Source organism: Argiope bruennichi, chromosome X2 (genome assembly GCF_947563725.1).
Source record: "Argiope bruennichi chromosome X2, qqArgBrue1.1, whole genome shotgun sequence".
Classification (NCBI taxonomy): domain Eukaryota; kingdom Metazoa; phylum Arthropoda; class Arachnida; order Araneae; family Araneidae; genus Argiope; species Argiope bruennichi.
In genome coordinates, this window is record NC_079163.1 from 47,259,702 (window position 1) to 47,281,455 (window position 21,754).

At 27.4% G+C, this 21,754-nt stretch overlaps 1 protein-coding gene across 1 annotated transcript in view; it reads right to left on the reverse strand.

Annotated features, from left to right (window-relative positions):
* The window catches only part of LOC129960144 (extended synaptotagmin-2-like), a 54,529-nt gene extending 37,242 nt beyond the window's left edge, over positions 1 to 17,287 (reverse strand). Inside the window, exons 1-5 of the mRNA XM_056073322.1 lie at positions 16,683 to 17,287; positions 10,518 to 10,559; positions 8,937 to 9,074; positions 3,132 to 3,208; positions 1,706 to 1,772 (exon numbers count right to left, since the gene is read on the reverse strand). Coding sequence (XP_055929297.1) covers positions 1,706 to 1,772; positions 3,132 to 3,208; positions 8,937 to 9,074; positions 10,518 to 10,559; positions 16,683 to 17,075 — 717 coding nt within the window. The 5' untranslated portion in view covers positions 17,076 to 17,287. The remainder of the gene's footprint in view (positions 1 to 1,705; positions 1,773 to 3,131; positions 3,209 to 8,936; positions 9,075 to 10,517; positions 10,560 to 16,682) is intronic.
* Between the last annotated feature and the right edge of the window lie 4,467 nt (positions 17,288 to 21,754).

Sequence of the window (21,754 nt, forward strand, 5' to 3'; positions counted from 1 at the left end):
GATGACTTTGGAATGGTTTAACGCAAACATAAATTATGCATTCCACTAAAAGATTATTTTATAGTTTGTTTGTCAGAGAAAAGTAGATAAAAACACTAATTTTGTGAAATTAGAGTTAAGTACAAAGCTTTAACTCAGTCAAAATTTCTAAGAGTAGTAGAAAATATTGCTGTTAGTGAATGTGATTGGCATGTATTCTAAATATATTAGGAATCATGTTGAAATACAATTTTATGAGAAAATATATAAATGTGAGTGGTCTAATAAAAAAGTTATGCTCTAACCATTTTTCAGGTAAGAAATGTAAGTTTTCTTACACTGCCATAATGTATATATTATAAATTCATTAAAGCAGTTTGCAAGATAATTTTGCTAAAAAATTATAATAAAACAATGATTATGAATAATTAATAAATAAATAAAATGGCCTTGAATTAATCAAAATATTTTACATTATAACAGAAAAAAGATTCCACATTTCAATATTGGAACAATTTTTAGAAGGTCAAATGTCCGTAAAAAAAAGGTTTTGCAAATGTTTTAAAACTCAAAACACAGTATATCAAAATTATAAAATTAAATATTACTCTTATAAAGCTATATGTAATAACAATTTTAATTCAAAATTACAAAAAATCTAATTACCAAAAAAAATCAATTCTAGTACCTTCTTTTTCCAGTACAGAAAAATCCAATAAATAACATATCTTTAAAAATGAAGCAAAATTACAAAACTCAAGTTAATCAAAACCCATTCAATTTGAAAAATTACGAATCTGAGTTTCAATTTAAAAAATTCAAAACAAATAAACTTTATTTAATGAGCTTATCAATTTACGATTTTTAATATCTCCTCTTGTTTAAGTTTTTAAATAATACGATTACACATTTGCAATATTAAAAACAGCTGAGTTAAGATATATCCAAAAAGCTAAAACTTCAAAATATCTCTATCTTCTCAACATTGCAATCCCGAATTTTAATGGGGAGGGGGGAGAACATTTTTTCATTATCTATAAAAAGTTTTCAAACTAAACAAACAAACAAAAATTAAGAGTTCAATTCACAACTGCTGATAATTAAAATGAAAATTTTCTGAACTTTCTTTTCTTTTAAACTAATGTTATTGTCGCAGTCCTCAATAACATATATGAAAAATTATTACAATAAGTAGTTGCAGTACATGAATATAACAGACATGGCACTGGCCTGGAACAAAAAAAAGCTGAACTTCATAAAATAATGAATTGTACCACATATAAATACCCGAAAGTAAAATAAGTATGATTAAATGAATAATAAAATGAATACACTTATAGGAAAAGTACTTGAGAACTACAGAATTATTACGTAAAAAGAAAATTATCAATCTTAAGATTGAAAAATGCGATTTCGGAAACGCTGAAATCCGCTTTCCATGGAAATATATCATGTCTGATATAATTATGGAAACTAATTTTTCTGATCAGCAATACTGATTAATTCCCATGACAAAATTTTATAAATTAGATATTGGGTTGAAAGTTTATCAATAAAATAAAAAACCGGATTTGATGATGACAAAGTTGTGAAGGAAAACTTTACTACTCAAAAAAATTCCCTAGTAAAAATATAAAAGGTTAGCCCACATTTGATATTTATTAAATTACCTACACAAATATTTACAAGCCCATCAAAGAAGAATGTAATTGAAACATGTTTTTACCTGCAGATCTTTTATTCCAGCTTTAAACTTTTTAACACCAACTTGAATATTGCAATCACCTGAGTAACTGAAAAAAAAGACTGCGGTCAGAAATCGGGAAATTTTAATCTTAGTATATGACATAAAACATCGAAAATATTAGTAAAACATTCATCAAAAATGAATAGATGCATAAAATAATTCTCAAGCACTTAAATTTATAAAATATTTATAGACAGTGCTCAATAAAAAGCACTCTTTTATCAATGAAAATTAACAAAAACACATTCAAAAAAATCAATATTCCTGTTTTAAAAAAAATATCTATCACAAGATTTATTTAAATATCAATTTCCTACAAAGACACTCAAGTGACTGAGTGTTAAAATAATTATTATTATTTTTTTTTTTTTTTTTGCAGTATATGTAGACGTTGTTTTAACAGAACAAAACATGTAATTAATATGCCACTGCACATAATCAAAAAATTTAAGAATGAGATATGATGAAGTTACTCCATTTCACTGACAATCACTTAAAGATAAGCATCTTGATCAAAATGACAAAGAAAAAAATGCATATCAGAATCTAACAATCATGCAATTTTTAATCTATTTTAAATTGATATGATAATAAAAAAAAATAAGTTGATGACAAGGTGATATTACTTCCAAATAATAGATTAATCTCAGCAAACTTCAGAATAACATAAGATACAAAAAGGTGAAAACTCTGATAAACATATACATTGGTATAATCCCATTTTAGATCAATATTTCTTAATTAGTAATATTTCAGTGTTCCTAATTATCTAATTTGATATTTTAATCTAAATATCTCAACATACTGCTCATAAGAATAAATGTTACCTTTTAAGTAAAATGTATTCTTATGAGCAAGGATCATTTATTGTAGAAATATCCATTCTCCTTAATTGTAGTTTAAATAATTTTAAAAAATGCTAAAAACCATAATGCTGAATTGTAACTCGATAATAATTACATTAAGCATAAAAGTAAAAATATTTACAAAACTATTAATTTCTACAGTAATAATAAAAATATATTATTTGCTAACAAACCATTTTCTCAGAAGACACTTTATAAATACTAAAATTTCTTCTTCAATCTTTCCTTATTGATGACATGGTAAAAATTCAAAATATATTAAATTTAAATAAAAATAAAAGTGCTGCATATGAGTTACTGCTCATAAAAATTTTATTATTTCCTTAGGGAAAATCATTAATACTTATATCATTGTTTAATTCCTTTTCTCAATAACAGGATTTAGTTTAAGACAAATAGTGAGCTTAATTACACTAAAGCAAAACATCCTTATGTATCTCATAAAGTACAGTAAATTTTATTCAAAATTATATCAATTCTGAAATCTAAAAATTTTGAAGTCAACTAAATATAATCTGATAGTGCTTGAAAATGCTTACCGAATCTCCAAATCCATTATTATTTCATTCCGTGACACATTTTCTTGATAGACCTTTACTCCACCAATTCTAGGTGGCTAAGAGAGGAAGTATACAATTTTATACACAAGAACATGAATTCTGTTATATAGCAATAAATACTTTGATACAGCATTGTTCTTTAAGCAATAAAACTGTTTTCACAAATCACTATACAGAAAAGTTCTACTTTGAATACAGAGAATAATTTTCCAAAATGTAATGGAAAAAAAGAATTTTAACATATCTTTAACAAGGAAAGTATCTAGAATTAAAAGGGTTGTATATTAGCAATTGCTCTCTTTGAATTTTTATTCAGAAGATTTTAAACAGGGTTATTAAAAAATACCAGTATTTAAAAGTTTTTAAAGAGTGGTATAACATCAAAATAAACCTTTTCTGATTGTATTAGTCACAACTTATTAATCTTAACAAAGTTACTCAAGAATATATCAAATAATCGTTCCTTACAAAATTTGAGGAACACAGAAAACTAATCCCATTTTCAGCTAAAGGTGGAGCATTAAAAGTTACGATTTTCATATATCATGCATTTCACAATATTATTATTTTTTCTTTTTTTCATAATTATATGAAGCCCTGGAAAGTAGTGTCAATAAAAAATTTTCTTTCTCCTTAAAGAAACAGAGGTGAAATTGTATAGAAGAAAGAGAAAAAAAAAATCTTAATTTCATTTTGATTCCAAATACCAGGGCAATTTTGACTTTAGGAAAAAATATTAAAAATATATAAATGAATTCGAATAAACTTTTTCATACATTTTCATTTTAACTTGAAAAAAAAATAATTACCTAAAAATATTTCTTTCAAAACCTAAAAAAATTCATTAATTTTTAATGCTCCAGAGAAATGCTTAAATCAAACAAATAAAGAAATTTCACACAAAATGATTAGCTATCAATTTCAGTTGTACATGAGTTTTTTATATGATTAAAAATATATGCCCTTCTACAAAAAAATACATATATTTTTAAGAAGCTTTTTATAGTCACTAGATTTTTCAACGAACTCTTTACAACGATATTTGAACAAATGTAACAATACACGTATACAATGTTAAAATGTATACATTATAAAAGAAACTTAATAATAAATGTGCAAATTTTTTTTTTTAATTACTTCATAAGATGTGTTAATAATTATAAATCAGAATGCAACATTTTCTTAAGACAACAAAAGTTGAAACAATTAATGAACTGAGATAAAAACGTTGGATTACTAAAAAACATTATTAATGCAAAAAGAAAATAAATAGTACAAAGATTTCAGAATAAACCATTATACCTTTCTACTCTTAAACAGGATGTGTAGAAAGGAGCTGCAGCAAAAATTAAGCACTTTTTATCACCTTAGCCAAAGAAAATAAATACATTAATACTTTTTATGCACCTTAGCCCAAAAAAAAAAAAAAAAAAAAAAACGAAAACCTTTGTACATGCATGCACACATAGTTCTGCATATTTTCTAATCAAAAAATGTGTTTTATTTTATAATAATGCACAGTTTTAAAGGGGGGGGGCGAACATTAATTTTAAATATATACTTTTTTTAAATTTTAATATTTATTTTTGTATTTGCACAATGTTTTCTATTTTAAAATGAAAGATGTTTGCCTAGTTTGACAAAAAAATAATAATGCAAACTATCATTACCAAAAAAATAAAGCCAACTTTTACAAAATTAACAATATATTCTGTGATCTTTTACATCTTTCAATTAACAAATTATGAATTAATTCGGATGGATACATCATGTCTGAAAATGTCAACCACAATATAAAAGCATAGCATGACCAAAAATTTTGTATTTTTATACATCCGACAACAAATGCGAATTCACATGGCTGGGATGGAAAATGTAAATTTCCTCTTGCACTAACTCTAAATATTTAGCAATTAAGAACATTTTATTTGCAACCTAATAAATCTAATAACTAAAACATTCCAGGTTTTTGACCACCATAAGCTTTAGCAAAACTACCATGAAATTGTCAATAGAACAATACTACGTTCTAATTCAGTGTTTTTAGATCAATTTTTTTAAACAAAAAAAAGTATTGTTTAGACTATAAAAAAATTATCTTATCGTTTTTACTTCTGGACTTTAGTAGAAAGCAATCTTAAACGTTTCACATTTTAGTAGAAAGCATTCTTAAACGTTTCACATTTCGGAAATGCCGGCGTCCTGGCATAGGGGTAGCGCGTCTTCCCCGTGATCTGGGAGTCCTGGGTTCGAATCGCGGTTTGGGCATGGTTGTTCTTCCGTTGTTCTATCTGTGAGATGTGTGAATGTGCCCTCCTGTAAAAAGGGGTTGTTCAAGCGAATGAGTGATGCGGGAGCAGCTAAGTCTTATTCTTGGCCCTAGTTGGCGCTACTAAAAAAACAAGAGCACTCCCCCACCGACTTAAATCGCTGTCTTCGTAACAGTGGGCTTGTCCATGGCAAGTGCCATAAGAAACAACAACATTTCGGAAATTTAATTAAATTATGCTTTTTAACCTATATGCAAAAATAAATCAAATTTTCATATTTTAGTTTTAAAAAAAATTACAGAAAAATGAGATTATATATTTTATGAAGAAATGAAAATGTTCTAACAATTCCTAGTTTTTAATAATTAATTGAAACAAATTCAGGAAGTTAAATACACTCTAGTTCTGTAATTAGAAGCAAAATGAAAAAAAAAAAAAATGCCAGTTTCCACATTTAAAAAATTTTTTGTTCAAGATAGTGCGAAACAATATATAATTTTGCCTCGTGATTTAAAAACACTCATTACGCGAGTCTAATTCAATGAACTGCTTTAATTTTTTAAAATTTAATTTAAAGCAAAGAAAGATTGCTTTAAATTAAAAAATTGCACGTGACTCAACAATCTGATAAAGCAATGATATTGTTTTTAATTTCATTACAGTAAAAATCAAATTACAAAACTAATTTTTTTAATTAATAAAACTAAAAAAAAACACAATCATTCAAACAAAATTTATATCATTGAAAAGTTACTTTTTTTATTTCCTCAATTTTAAGACAGTATAAAAGTAATTTTTGTATAATAATATGCTTTGATGTTATGGCAAAAACATGCTAAAGTACTGCTTTTAGTTTTTAATTAATCTTTTACTTAAAATTTTGTTCTTAGTTGGCCTCTTATACCCAAAAAGCAATTTCTTGCCAAATTTAATGTTCCTAACTTCAATAGTTTATACTGAGCATCGATTTGCTGTTCAGGACAAATCTTTATATGTATAGAAAGATTTCACAAGTAAAAAATATTATAAGGGTTGCAAAAAAGGAATGAATAAAAGTGAAGAATAAAAGTTTGGAATGCACCTTTTTTAATTTTAAATCGACCAGAATTTTTTTAAATTAAAACTATAAATTTTGACAGGATTTATCCAACAATTGATAATTTTCACATAGATGGAAACATTTAAAAAGTAAACTTGAAAAAAATGTGAAGGCATTGAAAACTTATGGCATCAAATAAAAATTTCGTCAAACTGGATTTTACACAATAAACTAATGTTTACACACTGCAATGAATTATAATTCAATATAATGCAGTAAAATTCCTTTAACAGATTGTTCAGGGGATTACTCCAAAATGATATATTAATGAGAACAAAGACTGAAAACGTAATGTACTAAAAAGGAATGACTGAATACCTAATGTACTTCCATGTTCAATACATCTAACTATTTGACACAACAAATTCCTTTAGCTTTATTCTTATTTTCCATTGAATGGACCAATCTACATAATTCTTTAATAACACACAAAAAATTAAACATAACATTTATCAGGTATAATTCAAATAAATTCTTATGATCTAAGGTAATAAAAACTGTTCAAATGTTTGCACACAACAAGTTTGACATAACACATAATATTTTGTACAGCCCCCTCAAAATGACCTTTCCAGTATTAGAATAAGTGGCAAAACCCACTGCTAAAGAAAAAGGAATGGGGAAAAGGTGTATTAAGTGTTATCTTAATATATGTTGACACGCTTGGATTTCTCTAAATTCTTCCCTTTTTGTTAGTTTTCTTTCTCAATGAATGAACCTCACAAACATGTTTTCAATTTATCGTATTCAATATCTGAGAAAAGTATGCATTTCTCGAGAAAATTGGGTGTTTTTTTTAGGAACCTTTTTTCAAAACCAAACACTTTTAAGGAACTCAAAAATTATTTTCAAATGTAAGCAATTTTTAAGTATTTTTCATCATGCTATGCACTCCATTAAAGAAGGAATTACAAAAAGCAATATATGCATACCCAAATACTCCCATCTATGTAGTTGATCCTCAAACAGGGTTGCCACTGATATCTGGGGGGGGGGGTGAATTCCCTGTATTTTACCTGTATGTTTACACAGTATAAGAGGAAATACACAAACAGTATTCATGTACCAGCCCATCCCAAGGTTTTATCAATGGCAAAAACAAAAGAAAGTAAGCAACTATTTAACATTACCTGAAATAACAGCATAATAAATTAATGTTTATATTTACATACAAAAAAAATATCTCTATTATTGCCAAGAATTTTAACAAGACAACTTTCATGTGTTAATGAAAGAAAGATATTCATTACTTACCTCATGCCCTTTAATTTAAAATTAAGGACTCGAGTGAAATGAAACGCAAAATAACATTCCTGCTATCGCAATACAAAACATTTAATAATTACTTAACAAAGACAATGTTTTTTTTTTCTTTTGCCAATTCATATATGAGCCATTTATTCAGATAGTTCACATATAATTTCTGCAACTTCTACAGATTTTCCTAGTCAATAGTTTCATTTTCTTTTCTTGTGCAACAACTTAATTTGCAAAACTTTGCATTTGTTTGACTCACTTTTTTTTTCAGCTATTCATTTTCATGTGATACTGCATTACTTTTCAATAAATGTGGATTTAAAACAAGATGCAGTTTTTAAAACAGCATGTATTCTTTTTTTTCTTTGAGTGTGTGTGTGTTAGTGTGTAGTACTCTTCATAAATATGAAACACTCTATTAAAAATGTCTTTTTTCTGTTTCAGTAGCTCCATTAGTCTTAAGTAACTTGTAGTCACTATTCCAATATAAGTGTTTCTTTTCAATATTAAATACTGAACTGATCTAAGTAGATGAAAATGAGAGCAAGTAGGAAAAAGATGATTCTGCGGTATAGCAACCGAGAATGATGTTTAGTTTTTAGAGTAATGGTGACAATCTTTTAATCACAATACTAAAAAAGATGGCATTTTGTAGATTGAGGGGGAAAAAAATCTAAGAAATTAAAAAATTCCTTGTAATTTCCTCATTTTTAAGGAAAATTTCAAAATTTCCAGCATTTTCCCCAGTTTTATAGAAGATTTTTTAAATTCCCAATATTTTCATGATTTCCAAGTGTAAGTAAATTATACTCTAAAAGAAAAATTTCAACACTCTTAGAAAAACAAATGCCACAAGCTTTTATAGAATATTTTAAATCTTTGAAATTGATTAATAGAGAAATAATACAGTGCAGTAGCCTTTACTAAGCATCTCTAGGTAGTTATAATTAATCTCTAGCAAGAAAGAGAGGCAGCCTTAAAATTAAATATTAAAAAATTTCGTAGCTGTCCCTCTTCTGTTATTACTATTACCTAATGTTATCAATCATACTAAAACTTTTCTATTTTTTTCACTTATAATTAGTAAATAAGAAGATTCTTCATTAAAAAATTATTATAAGATATTTGAACAAGAAAATATTTTAAGGAGTTACCTACCATATCACCAAGAATAATTTTTTCAAATCGGAAGCTTTGCAAATAAGATGGTAGGCTCTGTCTGATACTAGGCTCCATAGTTTCCTTCAGCATTTCTTTCACATATGTTCCAACATATGGCCAAAATTGTTTTAAAATCTGAAACATGTTTATATTACAAACCAACAATTTATGAAGAATCTCTAAATCTGATAGAGGTGTTTTAGAAGTTTCAAACATAAAATCATTGGATTGATTTTTTTTTTTTTTTTTTTTTTTGTCCTCATAATCGTACCAAAATTTAATTGCACAGAATGTTTTGGAATGACAGTTGATTAAAAGAGAAAAACAAGACTTTTTTCAAGAATCTTATTTGCAAATACCTATTATTCTGAATTATGTTCTTCTTAGATTTGTCAAAGGTCATTAGCTACCAATTATCTTTGTCTTATAATGCATCATATATAATTAGGAAATCAGAGTTTGATGTGAAATTATCCTAAAAGTTTGGCAACTTCAACCAGTCACCAAATTAGCAAAAAGAAACTAGAGCAAATATTTTATGATTTAGTCCAAAAATGGTTAAAAGTTACACTTCAGGTAAAGAAAGTAGATTCCTAGAGACAATTTCAACTTTAAAACAGAATTATTTTATTCCGACATTAGAGGCATAATAATAACAAGAGGCCTCTATGGAAGATGAAACAAACTAGGTAATATAATTTTACCAACCAAAAATGTTAGATAAAGTTTGCATCATCCACGTAAAAGTAAAATAACTGTCAGCTAGATTTTTTGATACTGAGTTCTAATTTAATTTTTAAAAAGAGAAACTAAATAATCAGATTGATTCAAGTATGAGATATCAGTATTTGGTGAAATATTTTATCATTTTTTTTTTTCATCATATATATGTAATAATTTCATTTCATCCGTATTCTTAAAATTAATTGCTTTCTAGTCATTTAAATTCAAACACAATAAAGCTAACTTCTGATATGCATGAGCACTGGAATTTGTCAAAGTCTAACTTGTGTAACTTCAACTGTCTCGCATGCAACTACAATATCACCTAAATATAATATGGCTAAAATAAATGCATGTACAGTTAAATTTCAGGAAACATCCCTTTTGAATCTATAAAAGCTTTTAACATATTTCCACACCCTCCTTTTCCTACTTTCTGCTTTGCCGTGTGTATTGCTCAAATATTAGTTATGGTTTAACAAAAAACTTTTAAAAGTATCTAAACACTGAAACAATTGCTCAATTATATCAAGAAAAAAGAATAAAGCTATCTTCAAAGAGAATTAATCACCTGCTCCATTTATAAAAACATGAACTAGATAAATAGGCTTGAAGAGATTACTCCTCCTTTTTAGATTATGAAAATGCTACAAAATTCTGATTCTAATTAGCTCCATATTACTTAGTAGTGATATTATTATAAATGAAGCTCTAATGTTTTCTTTTAATTTTATATATATGTATAATTCTACATTTACAGAAAAATAAATGTGAAGTAAAATTTAGGGTAAATATACACATAAAAATAAATTTTTAAATAAAATATATTTTCATTATCTTGAAATATTAAAATACCTTGTTTAACCATTCAGCTCTCTCAGTTTCTGGGAAAAACACCTGAAAAGAAAAATATTATTTAACACTTGTACAAAGAGTAACATCATAAAAATAAAATTACCAAATTAAGCAGCACTTAACAGAACATTTAAACATATTGATTCATTCTCAGGTACAAAATAAATTATAAATTCAAATTACAATATTATCTCACTAATTTACAGGGAAACAGATGTCAGAAGTAGTCAAAATGACCTAAACTAAATTGACTGCTTTATTTTGAAAATAGCAGAAAAAAGTTGATAAAAGACAGGAAAGGCAAACATAAAATTAAAACATCTTTTAGAGATACAATTATTAGGAGATGAATTTTATTTAATATTCAAAATACTCCTATTATTGAAAAACAAAAAAATATATCTAAAAATAAGTAATCTTTATTTTCTATGCTTTAAAAGTAGTTTGTAAATATTTCAAGAAAATTTTCAAATTTAAATGTAAAAACTAATGAGTAAACAATTATCAGGTACTAGGATAAAAGTTTAGAGTGAACTTCATATATAGATTATATCTATTTATCTTCATATACACATATACATTTTTCCCCCTCTTTACCCTGCAGTGCATGTATGATTTACATCAAATAAAATTCAGATGTTTTCAAAATGATTCCCTTTTATTCCAACTAAAAAGATTAGGTACTTGCATATTAACTGAATGCCACTGGCAAACTTTAGGCTTAATCCCATATCATTGATGAATTTAGTCAATAAATTAACAAGGTATCTTTTGCAATATTGTTTTTTGGTGATTAATCTCTGGCATGAAATTAATACACAAGTTCCGAAGATATTTTATTATTAATATTCTTCAAAATTTCTACATTTCTCCTCATAATAATTAAATGATATATTGACAGAAATCATTTAATTATTAGGACGAGGACATTATTAGGATCATTAAATTATTAGGACATTATTATCTGGACATTAGCTGTATACCTCTTGCTCTATTTGAGACAAAAATCTGGACATCAAATATTTCATACAATCAAAGAATTGTAACAAAATCTTTGTATTGAGTAATATATCAACAATTTTAAAGAAATATTCACATAGTAAAAGAAGAAAAATCTTAATACTATTTGTAAAGCTAAAATCTTAATACTATTTGTAAAGCTAAGCAGGTTTTAGAAAAATAATTGCTGCTATGATGCATCTTCAAATAATCAGATGTTCAAATGATATAAATATATATTTTTAATTGTCTTCAGATCAACTCAAAGCTCATCTTCTACAATTAATGCTACTTTGCTACATTTCAAAAAAAATTCATGCATTACAAAAATATGAATGTTTGAATCTTCTTATTTGTTTATTTTATAATTTTTGATACTATAATTAAATAGGAATTGAAAATTACTTTCACAGGGATCTAAATAGCAAATTCATACAGTAATGACAGAAGAGCAGCCTTATCACCTACAATATTTTAAAACTTGCTAAAAATGAAAGGCAGCTCATTTTCAGGACTGAATACTGCAGAAATCTTAATAATGAAATAGAAATTAAGCAACTTATTATTTCATAATATTAATGTATAGCAATTTTCAAAACAAATCTTTAAAAATATATTTAGAAATGAATTTCATAATTCACTGCAGATATGTAGCATCAAAAACTGCCTAGAGAAATATTTTAAAATAACTGCATGTTTCACAATCTTTAGTTTAAATATTGAAATTAACTTAAAGAGATAGCACATTTATGTCAAACCAATGTGTGTTTATCTAATACCATTTTACAGGATAAACCATTTAATGTAAAACTATCAAATTTAGCACACATATATTAGATCAGGGATGGCGAACCAATGGTACGCGACACAATATTTTGGGCACACCACCGATGAAAATGGCTTGCATGTGACTTTATTTGATAAACTGAATTTGTCCCAATTCGATTAGTTGGAAATTTAAGAATTTGAAATGCAACTGAATGATTTCCAGTCTAGTTCAATGTGGATTCAAAAATTTATTGAAACCAGGAAAAAGTTGGAATTATTGAAACAGAAAGATTAACAAGCAACAAAAGTAAAAATGCCAGTAATAAAATTTTGGAAAAATGGAATTTGATTCAAACATTTAAATATTTGAAGAAGCTGGCTCATTCTATTTTAAGAATATTTTCATCTATGCCTGAGAGTAATTTTCAGAGAGGAATAGCATTAAAGACTCGCTTAGAAACCATTTGGCAGATGATTCCAATTCAGCATGCATTCTGAACATCTTACAATCCTAATATAAATTATTTGTCATTTAATCTGCAATAAGAGAAGTCACATTAATGCTATTTTAATTAGAATTACACATATAACTAAAACATTTACTGCTATACAGTGCAAAATGTATTTTTTCGTAGTAAATAAAGAGTTCTGAGTTGTTAGTATTTAGTTTTATTATCTTCTAAAAAATCACAGGCCAAAATTATTTGACAGCACGTCTATACCTCATTAGACAGTTCTTTAGAAAAAATGACACTTTGATTCATAAAGGTTCGCCACCCCTGTACTAGATACTCAAGGCCCTTTTTGAAACTTTATTATATTTGCAACTTCTTAAGCTTAGTATCTTAAACATGGTATCTTCTTACATTTGCAACTTAATAAAAACATCTAAATTTAAAAAACTAAAAAATTACATTTTAAATTTTCATAAATAATTTGTAAACACAAAAAAAACTTTTACTATCTCAAAACACAAAATTGTATTCATAATTATGTTAATTTGAGTAATGCATAATTTTCCCACTTTAAAAAAAAATTTCAAATGTATCTTTACTTATTCTAGTAGTGACAGCTACATTACACAGTGTTAATACAAACATGAATACATTTGAAACACAAACTATGCACAGTGAAATATCAAAAGGAAATAATAAAATGAAGATTTTAAAAATAATTCTACAATTCATAAATTAAAAAAAAAAAAAATTATATTTTTCACTGATAATTAAACCTTTGTGCATTTTCTGGAAACAGAACCATTTAACCTGCATCCAATTTACTGAACAATTACATTTCACTTCCAAAGCTAAATTGAACACATTTCAAAGTTTCTTTTTTAGTTTATCTACCAAATCAATATATATATTTCTAAACTGAAAAACAATTATCAGCCACTATATACCACATATTAGCCAGATTTTCAAATCAAAATGTTGTCATTCTGAAATTTTTGATTTCTGCCTTGAGGTGATGGAAATAAATCAAACATAATCTTTTTGATATTTTATTATATAAACATTAAAAACTTTTTAAATATTTATCTATAAAAAAAGTTCTTTTTTACAATTTTAATCCTAGTATGCTTAATAGGGTTTTAAAACAAACTATGCATTTAATTAATATAATGTTGTGTAGTTTTAAGCATATTTTCATTAAATCTAAAAATTCTTAAGCAGCACAATTCATCTAATCAAACTGGACACAACTAATAAACTCTTATATGGATCACATATTTCCATATAAATTTATATATATAACAATTTTGGGAATCAATATAGTATGAATATATGTATTCTATATAATATATAGTCACATACACCCAAGATAAGGAAACCCAATAAATCCAAAGCAGATATCTATTTAACACAATCAAATAAGTAGAAAAATTAATTATGCAACCTCATTAATTATAAAATATATAGGCTGAAAATATAGTCAGATTTAAGTTACACAAAACTGTCAATGAAAACAAAAATTTACAGAAAAACATTTTTCAATATTAAAAATGCAACTTTGAAGAGTAGGAAAATAATTCAAAACTCAAAATTTCAGTGATTTGTATGGGAGGAAAAAAATGAAGTAAAAAAAAGGCAAAGAAATATTAAGAAAAGTATTGATAAAAATTATTTTTTTGTCAGAATTCTTTTTAACGTATGATTACTTTAATTGGCAGTTGGGGATCAACAGCAATAGTAGTAATTATTGTATATTGCATTACAGTTTATAGTTCCTAACTAATATGCACCACAACTATGAATCATTTATTACACAACAATCTGGTGCAATTTTACGCATGTGTTTTATTTGTCATCTCTTATTTTTTTTTTTTTTTTTTTCTTTTGCAAATCTTTTATCTCAACTGTTTCCAGGTATACTGAAATACAAGCTATTAAAATATAATGTTCTTATGGAAATCATTTTTTTTTTTTTCCCCTAAAACCTTTTGAATCAAGACACTTTAATTCTAACAACTCAGCATTAAAAAAAAAATGCAAATTTTAGAAAAAGTTCATTATTTTTATATACATTTTTTCTCAATACCGTTATTTCCCAAATCCTATGTATTATGATCTACAAGTGCTCTTACAGACACATTTTTATCATCATTTTAAAGTATTCTACACAATTCTTGCTACATGAAAAGTGTAATATTTTTTTAATCGACATATAATAAATATTACATGTTCAGTTTGGAATCTAAACATGAAGCAGCAATGAATGCTAAATTGTACCTGAAAAAAAAATACTTATTAAGCTGTTCATCTGAAACTATCCAAACCTTATATTTATTTTAACTCTTAACTGGGGATGTGTGGTCTGTGAGACCTCTAGCGGTGGATTTTCCATCACCCCAATTCTATTTTTAGCTCAATTGAGTGGATTGACCCTGTAGATTCTTGTCTTGTGACCTTCAATACATGTGCACTTTTTCAAGTGATTTCAGCAGATGCGTTTTAAAATAATTCAGTTATCTCTTCGAGCGCGGTCTCTAAGACTGCATCTCCCTGTTAGTGTCACAGGGATAAACAAGGCTTAGCAGAGGGCGCTAAAACTTGGTCCTCGAAACATCATCCAGTTTACTAATCCTATTATGAAGCAGTGCTCCAGTCACTTTTAAATGAAGCATAAAGTGATTTTAGTGATAAGGATAATTATACAGAAGAGTTTTTCGATGAAAGTTCACATTCAACTGATTTTGATATGTATGTTCAAACATAATTAATTTTTCTAGTGATAATGTATTTTGAAAAATTTATAAAATATATTAATATACCAAGAGATATATATAAAGAATTTATAGGTTGACTTTTATACTAGTTCTTTACCTGTATGTTTAAAATGCCCTAGAAAACCGTGCTATGAAAGTCACACAAGCCGATAAAAAAAGGGCCAATTTTACCAATTATCATTTTTATTAATTTTCATATAAATGTTTAATTTTACATTATATTGTCTTCTATATGCCTTCATATACTCTAAAAATAAATATGATTTAAAAAGTAAAAAGTAATATGCCTTTTCAAGAATATTATTTATTGTAACATGTAATTTGAGAAGAAAATGTATGTTCCAACGCATTTACTTTTTTCAATGATAATATATTTTGAAAAATTTCTAAAACATATCTATATATCAAGAAAAATATCTGCAAAATTTAATTTGAGTGTAAATGAAATGCGGTCTCATAGACCGCAACTACCCAGTTAAGTTCTAAAATTTCACCTCCCCAGTTAAGGGTTAAAATAAATTATACAAATCACAATCACAATAAATACCAAGGGCTTAGATGAGATTTATAAGCATACTTTGGGGATGAGAACCTACTTTGTTTTATAGTTCATCGCCTTAATATATCTTATAATATACCTTCTGAATGACACACTTCACACAAATCTAAAATACAAAAGTAAGGCAAATAGGGTCAAAGGTAATTTAAACATATGCTTATGATACTTCTTATCAAAAATATTCTTCTGAAGAGAAAAAAAAAATCATGGTTCAAAAATATAAGCAAATTTTCACAAATATGGCTTTAAAATGCTCAAATAAATTTGTATTTATTTAAAAAAATTCATATTTATTTCTCAAATATTTCTAAAAACCATTAATGGAATTTAGTACCCATAAACAATTATAATTTTTTTAACATTATTTCTTATAAAGTATAAATCTGTGCATATATTCAAATACCATACTATTGATAAAGCTCAAATCATCATTATTATAGAGCAAAAGCATTTGATTTCTGAAATGTTGGGAATTCAAAGATCTAAAATCAATATTTTTTAGTTTTCTCTATAAAGAGCTGAAACAATCCACCTCAAATGAATAAGTGGAGAAAAATTAAATGCAATGTTAATGAACATATTTATCATACATTGAAATGATACAACTTACCCAAGATGGTAGATCAGTAAGTCTGGCTAATATGCAGGCTTTTTCGTTCACAGCTACCGATCGGTCGATCGACAGTCCTACATCTCGCTCTATCAAATAATTACTTCTCATCATCCAGGCTGAAACAGCAACTCCTAAGCCAATGCATGCCATTGAAGTAGCCCCAAACCCAGAATGCCCAAATAAATAGGCTCCATAAGTTAAAGAAATAAATCCTCCTGCTATAGCATAAACATTAAAACGCAATACAGATCTTGCATTTTCAATCGTATCGTTGATTTTTTTAACAATATCATCTTCTTCGCCTGCAACTGAATCTGCCTTTTCATCAGCAATACTGTTATTTTCATTAGCAGTGTCTTTATTTAATGTACTATATTTTGTAGCGCTCATATTTATTAAAAATTCCACCTAAAATGATTACTCACTGGTCTAAAAATATTTTGTACCACTTTATTCGCCTGACTTTAAATTTTCATTCAAATCATAAACACATTCTGTTACCCTCCTTGTTGACAATCTAATATACTATACTGTGGCAAGTAGGGATTTAATTTAGCACATTTCCATAAATGTTTGTGTCTTATCAGTCACAGTTAAGGATTTAAAGAATTTAATCAAACGTTCAGTCGACCGCCTAAAGTTGAATACAGAAGAGGCCAACTATTGCGCGCAACAGAAAGCCACGCCTACCTCAGGGTTATCACGTGATCGTAATGGGACAATGGCAAATAATTGTCTCGTCGGAGTAACTATTTGCCACTGTCCCATTGTGTTCGTCCTGTCATGTGATATTCTTGAGAAAGGCGTGGAGTTCTATTGTGTGCAGTAGTTGGCCTCGTGTGAGCACTGCTTAAGAGAAGTGACGTTTCATGAAAAAATTTCTCTTCTTATAAACCATCTCGAAGAATGATGACCAATACATCCAGTTTTTCAATAAAATCTTTTTTGGATTTGCACTTTCTACTCTATTTTAGTCAATAATAGCTTGATTGGCTGGATTAAAAGGATCGGTATGTGTTGTTAACAATGAATAAGTCTGTGTAAAAGAGAACATGAGAGTAAATTATGTGAGAAATTACAGATCTAATAGGGACAGAAAATACACATATAGTGGGTATCAGTTGAATCGAGTCACGAACCCGAGACGCTACTAATATTGCTCACTCCGTTCGCTTAAAAAAAAAAGTAGTTGATGTGTTTAGTGGCCATGAGACACAATAATTCTCATTCTTATTTGGAGAGCATATATTAATCTTATTATACAAAATGTTCGACAAAATTATTTACGTCTTCATATTGATCAGTAATCAAAATAATGAAAAAGATTGTGAACATACTATATAATATCTTCAGCTATTAGCCCTGTAATGTAAACTATATAATTCTACCTCATAGAGCCGTATTGACAGCCAGAACAGTTTGCTTGCGTTCCAGTGGATGGTAGAAATGTCTCTTCTGTCATTTTTTTTTTCTGCCATCTCGGAATTTACACATGGTAGTTAAAATCAAACTGACGGTATTCAGAGACTTGCAGCTCCGTTTCTTTTGAACGAAATTATAAATGAAATTATATATTTGTTACTTACCAAATGAAATTATATATTTGTTACTTACACTATGGGGTCGAGGTTTCCGTTGGAAAAAATAATTTGAAATTTTGTCAACTGATGGATCTGTACTCGTAAAATTATACACTAATGAGTAAATCATTTATTTAATTCAGAAGCGGTAGCAGAAATTTTCCGACAGGGGGCAATATATCACCGACGGAGCAAACAAAATTCATCTTATTTTGCTTCAAAATAATATACGGTTATTAATTTTACATCGATATCAAAGTAATAAAAAATTTATAATAAATAATTATTTAAAAATTAGTTATAGTCGGACCCCGATTTAACGAGCTCCTTTTTACCAAATTTCGAAATTTAACAAAATTTTCCCTTTCCGGATTAAAATGAAGGCAAAATCCGTGTTTAATAAACCCTGAATTAAGGAATTATTTCAACAACCGAAAAAAAATCTGTTGTTAGTTTGAGTTAGAAAAATACTAAATTGGTTTTCAAATGAGTATAGAATCCATCTTGTCCTGAAAATAACCTGAGTTACCTGAGAACCTGAGTTGCAAACGAATCCTTGTTGATGAGTAATGAGAGTAATTTGCATATGGATAAGGCAAGAAATATTTTTCTTATCTCTTCCCACTCCATAACGCAAAGAAGTTAGGTGTATCAGACACTCGGTTTAGCAAAACATTTGAATTTTTGAAAAATTGTAAAGCAGGGCAGATTGTCGGAGCGTTTTATGCAGAGTAAAAGCCTTAAAATCTTACTCGAATTTGACAAGAACGTTCGAACACTTTAGCCGAACGCCTTGAAATCTGCATTGACATCAACTACAATTGTTAAACGACAGGCCAAAATTTAAAAACAGCAGAATATGGTGAAAAATCGCAGAAGATAAGAAAGTCATTAAAAGCCACTTCTTTTTCTGCTCTTGAATCTGATCTATTGGGATGGATGGTTCGACATCATTTGTATCAAGAAAACAACCATTAAGGGACTTCTGATCAAAGAAAATACCCTCAATTTTCTGTGAAAGACTTTTCTACATCCACTTGTTGGATGGACTGTTTTAGAAAAGATACCACAAAAGTTTCCAAAGAAAAGCTTGGTGTAAATAATGAGAATGTAGTAGAAGATTGTGATGAAAAATTTCTCACCCTGATTGAAGTATATTCACGAACCAAATTTCTGATGCAAATGAAATGGAATTGTTTTATGACTTACAAACTGATCAAAAGTTTTTCTATAGAAATGAAAAATGCTTTGGCGGGAAAAAAATATAACGGGAATTATAGTTTTGCTTGCGATTAGTGTTGATGAAACTGACAAGTTGAAGCCATTTGTGATAGGAAAGGCGGTAAAGCGCGATATTGTAGAAACATAAAGATCTTACGAATGAAATAAAATTACCAAACATAACAAATTATCTACCGAAAAATCCTGAATTATTTCTTCCCTGTTTACAGACTTTTGGGCATCTTTAAATAAGTTTGTGAAGATACAAATGTGAAAAATCCCTTTGTTTATTGATCAATGCCCCGCTCATACACCAATTTGCAATTAAAAAAACATCGAATTAGGGATTTCCCCTGCAAATTACACAAGTATGGTTCCATCACTAGATCTTGGTATCGTTCATTCTGTAAAAGTTAATTACAGAAAGTTTCTTATGAGAAAAATCATAGTATCATTGGACAACAATGAGGAGAAAAGATGCAAAGCCATTGTTTTGGATGCTCTATATTTTGTGAGACAATCTTGGTACCAAATTTTTAAAAACACAATTGGAAATTGCTTTCAGAAAGTGGTATTTCTAGGCCCATCAGTTGAAAATTATGCAAAAGATGATGAAGTCACTCCTATGATACAATAGATTTTAATGATCATGTCACACTCACTATATATGTGCAACTGAAGTTAGTAAAATTCTTGATTTATCGAAGCCATTGAATAGTGATTCTTATATAGAAATCGATAATGGAATCCCCATTAAAATGTTACTTTTTCTGATGCTTTACATGGTTTGGAACCTGTAAAAACACACTTGATGCAGTAGGATGTAAATGATGCAGGATTTTCTTCTCTCTATAAAATCGAAAAATAGTTTCTTAGTCAGGAATTATGAAACTTGTCAAACATTACTCAGCAAACATAAAAATTTCAAATTAACTAGTGTATACTTATTCGCTGTATTTTTAGCAGCTAAATAAAAAGTGTACGATTTCTAATTAAGTATATTTTTGTGTTGTAGGATTTTATGGCTGTTCCATAAAGTAAGAACAGATTTTTTTTATTTTTTATCCCGATATTACGAATAGCCCCCGATGATTTAACGAATATAAATTTCGGTCCGGATGAATTTGTTAAATCGGGGCTTAGTTGTATTTATATGGGAATAAGAACTTTGCACCAAACGACGTGGAATAGCAGAAGAATGAGTAACATAATCCCACATTAAACGTACCACATGAATATTGGAAACAAATTTTCCTATTATTTTAACTTATTATAACAAAATAAATTAATAGTCGACGAAGATAGTTATTAACTTGTTACTAAACTTGAGTACTGATGATATATATCACAATAAAAGTTAAGAAATTAATATTGGTGGACGCTTTATGAAGGGGAATCAATCAAAGCAAATGTTAAAAAATTTCTCAAAATCATATTTGGATTATTCACAAAGCATAAATTATAGCTATTTCTGTTATTTTTGGTGAAACAAATAAATACTTATTTAAAGTAAAATTACTATTTATCAATAAAAATTAAAGTATTAATACCAAATTTTTTAATAAAAAATTATTTTGGGGAAAATATTTTTTCTTTAAATTCTTTAATTCTCAGTTAAAAATTGGAAATTTTTAAGTATAAATATTTTTTAACTGCGAGTTTACATTTTTTATGTCCTTAAACTAAATGATTTATAAATTCTTTTAAAAATAAGCATTACACTAAACAACATGGAGGAGTAATAATATTATGCCACATTTACGCTAATCTTTCTTAAATATTGATTAAAAAAGTTTTTCTGTGAGTTTGACGTGCATTAAAAAGTAACAATAGAAAAGATTTAGTTTGAAAACATAAATTACAACACTAAAATTATACTATAAAATACAAAAATGGTACCAAAACATAAAAATTGAAAAAATTACCTTTTAACTGTGCAGCTTTATTATCATTATTACTCTAAGTAAAAAATTACTTTTGACTATAATAATCTCCCCAACTAATCATTCAATATTTCTGCTAAGTTACTATGCTAGGGCATGCATTCATTATTCAAATAACATTTCATGACGTATGAACAACGAACTCTTCTTCAAAATTAGACATAACAATAAACTGAATTTCCTAGGAATTGAATTCACTCTTTTACTATATTTAAATAGAGCTTTGCATATGATATAACTGACCACAAATATTAAAACTGAAAAAAAAAAAATCACTTTATCAAGAAATTGTTTTAAGTTATGCACTACTCAATTATGTATTGGA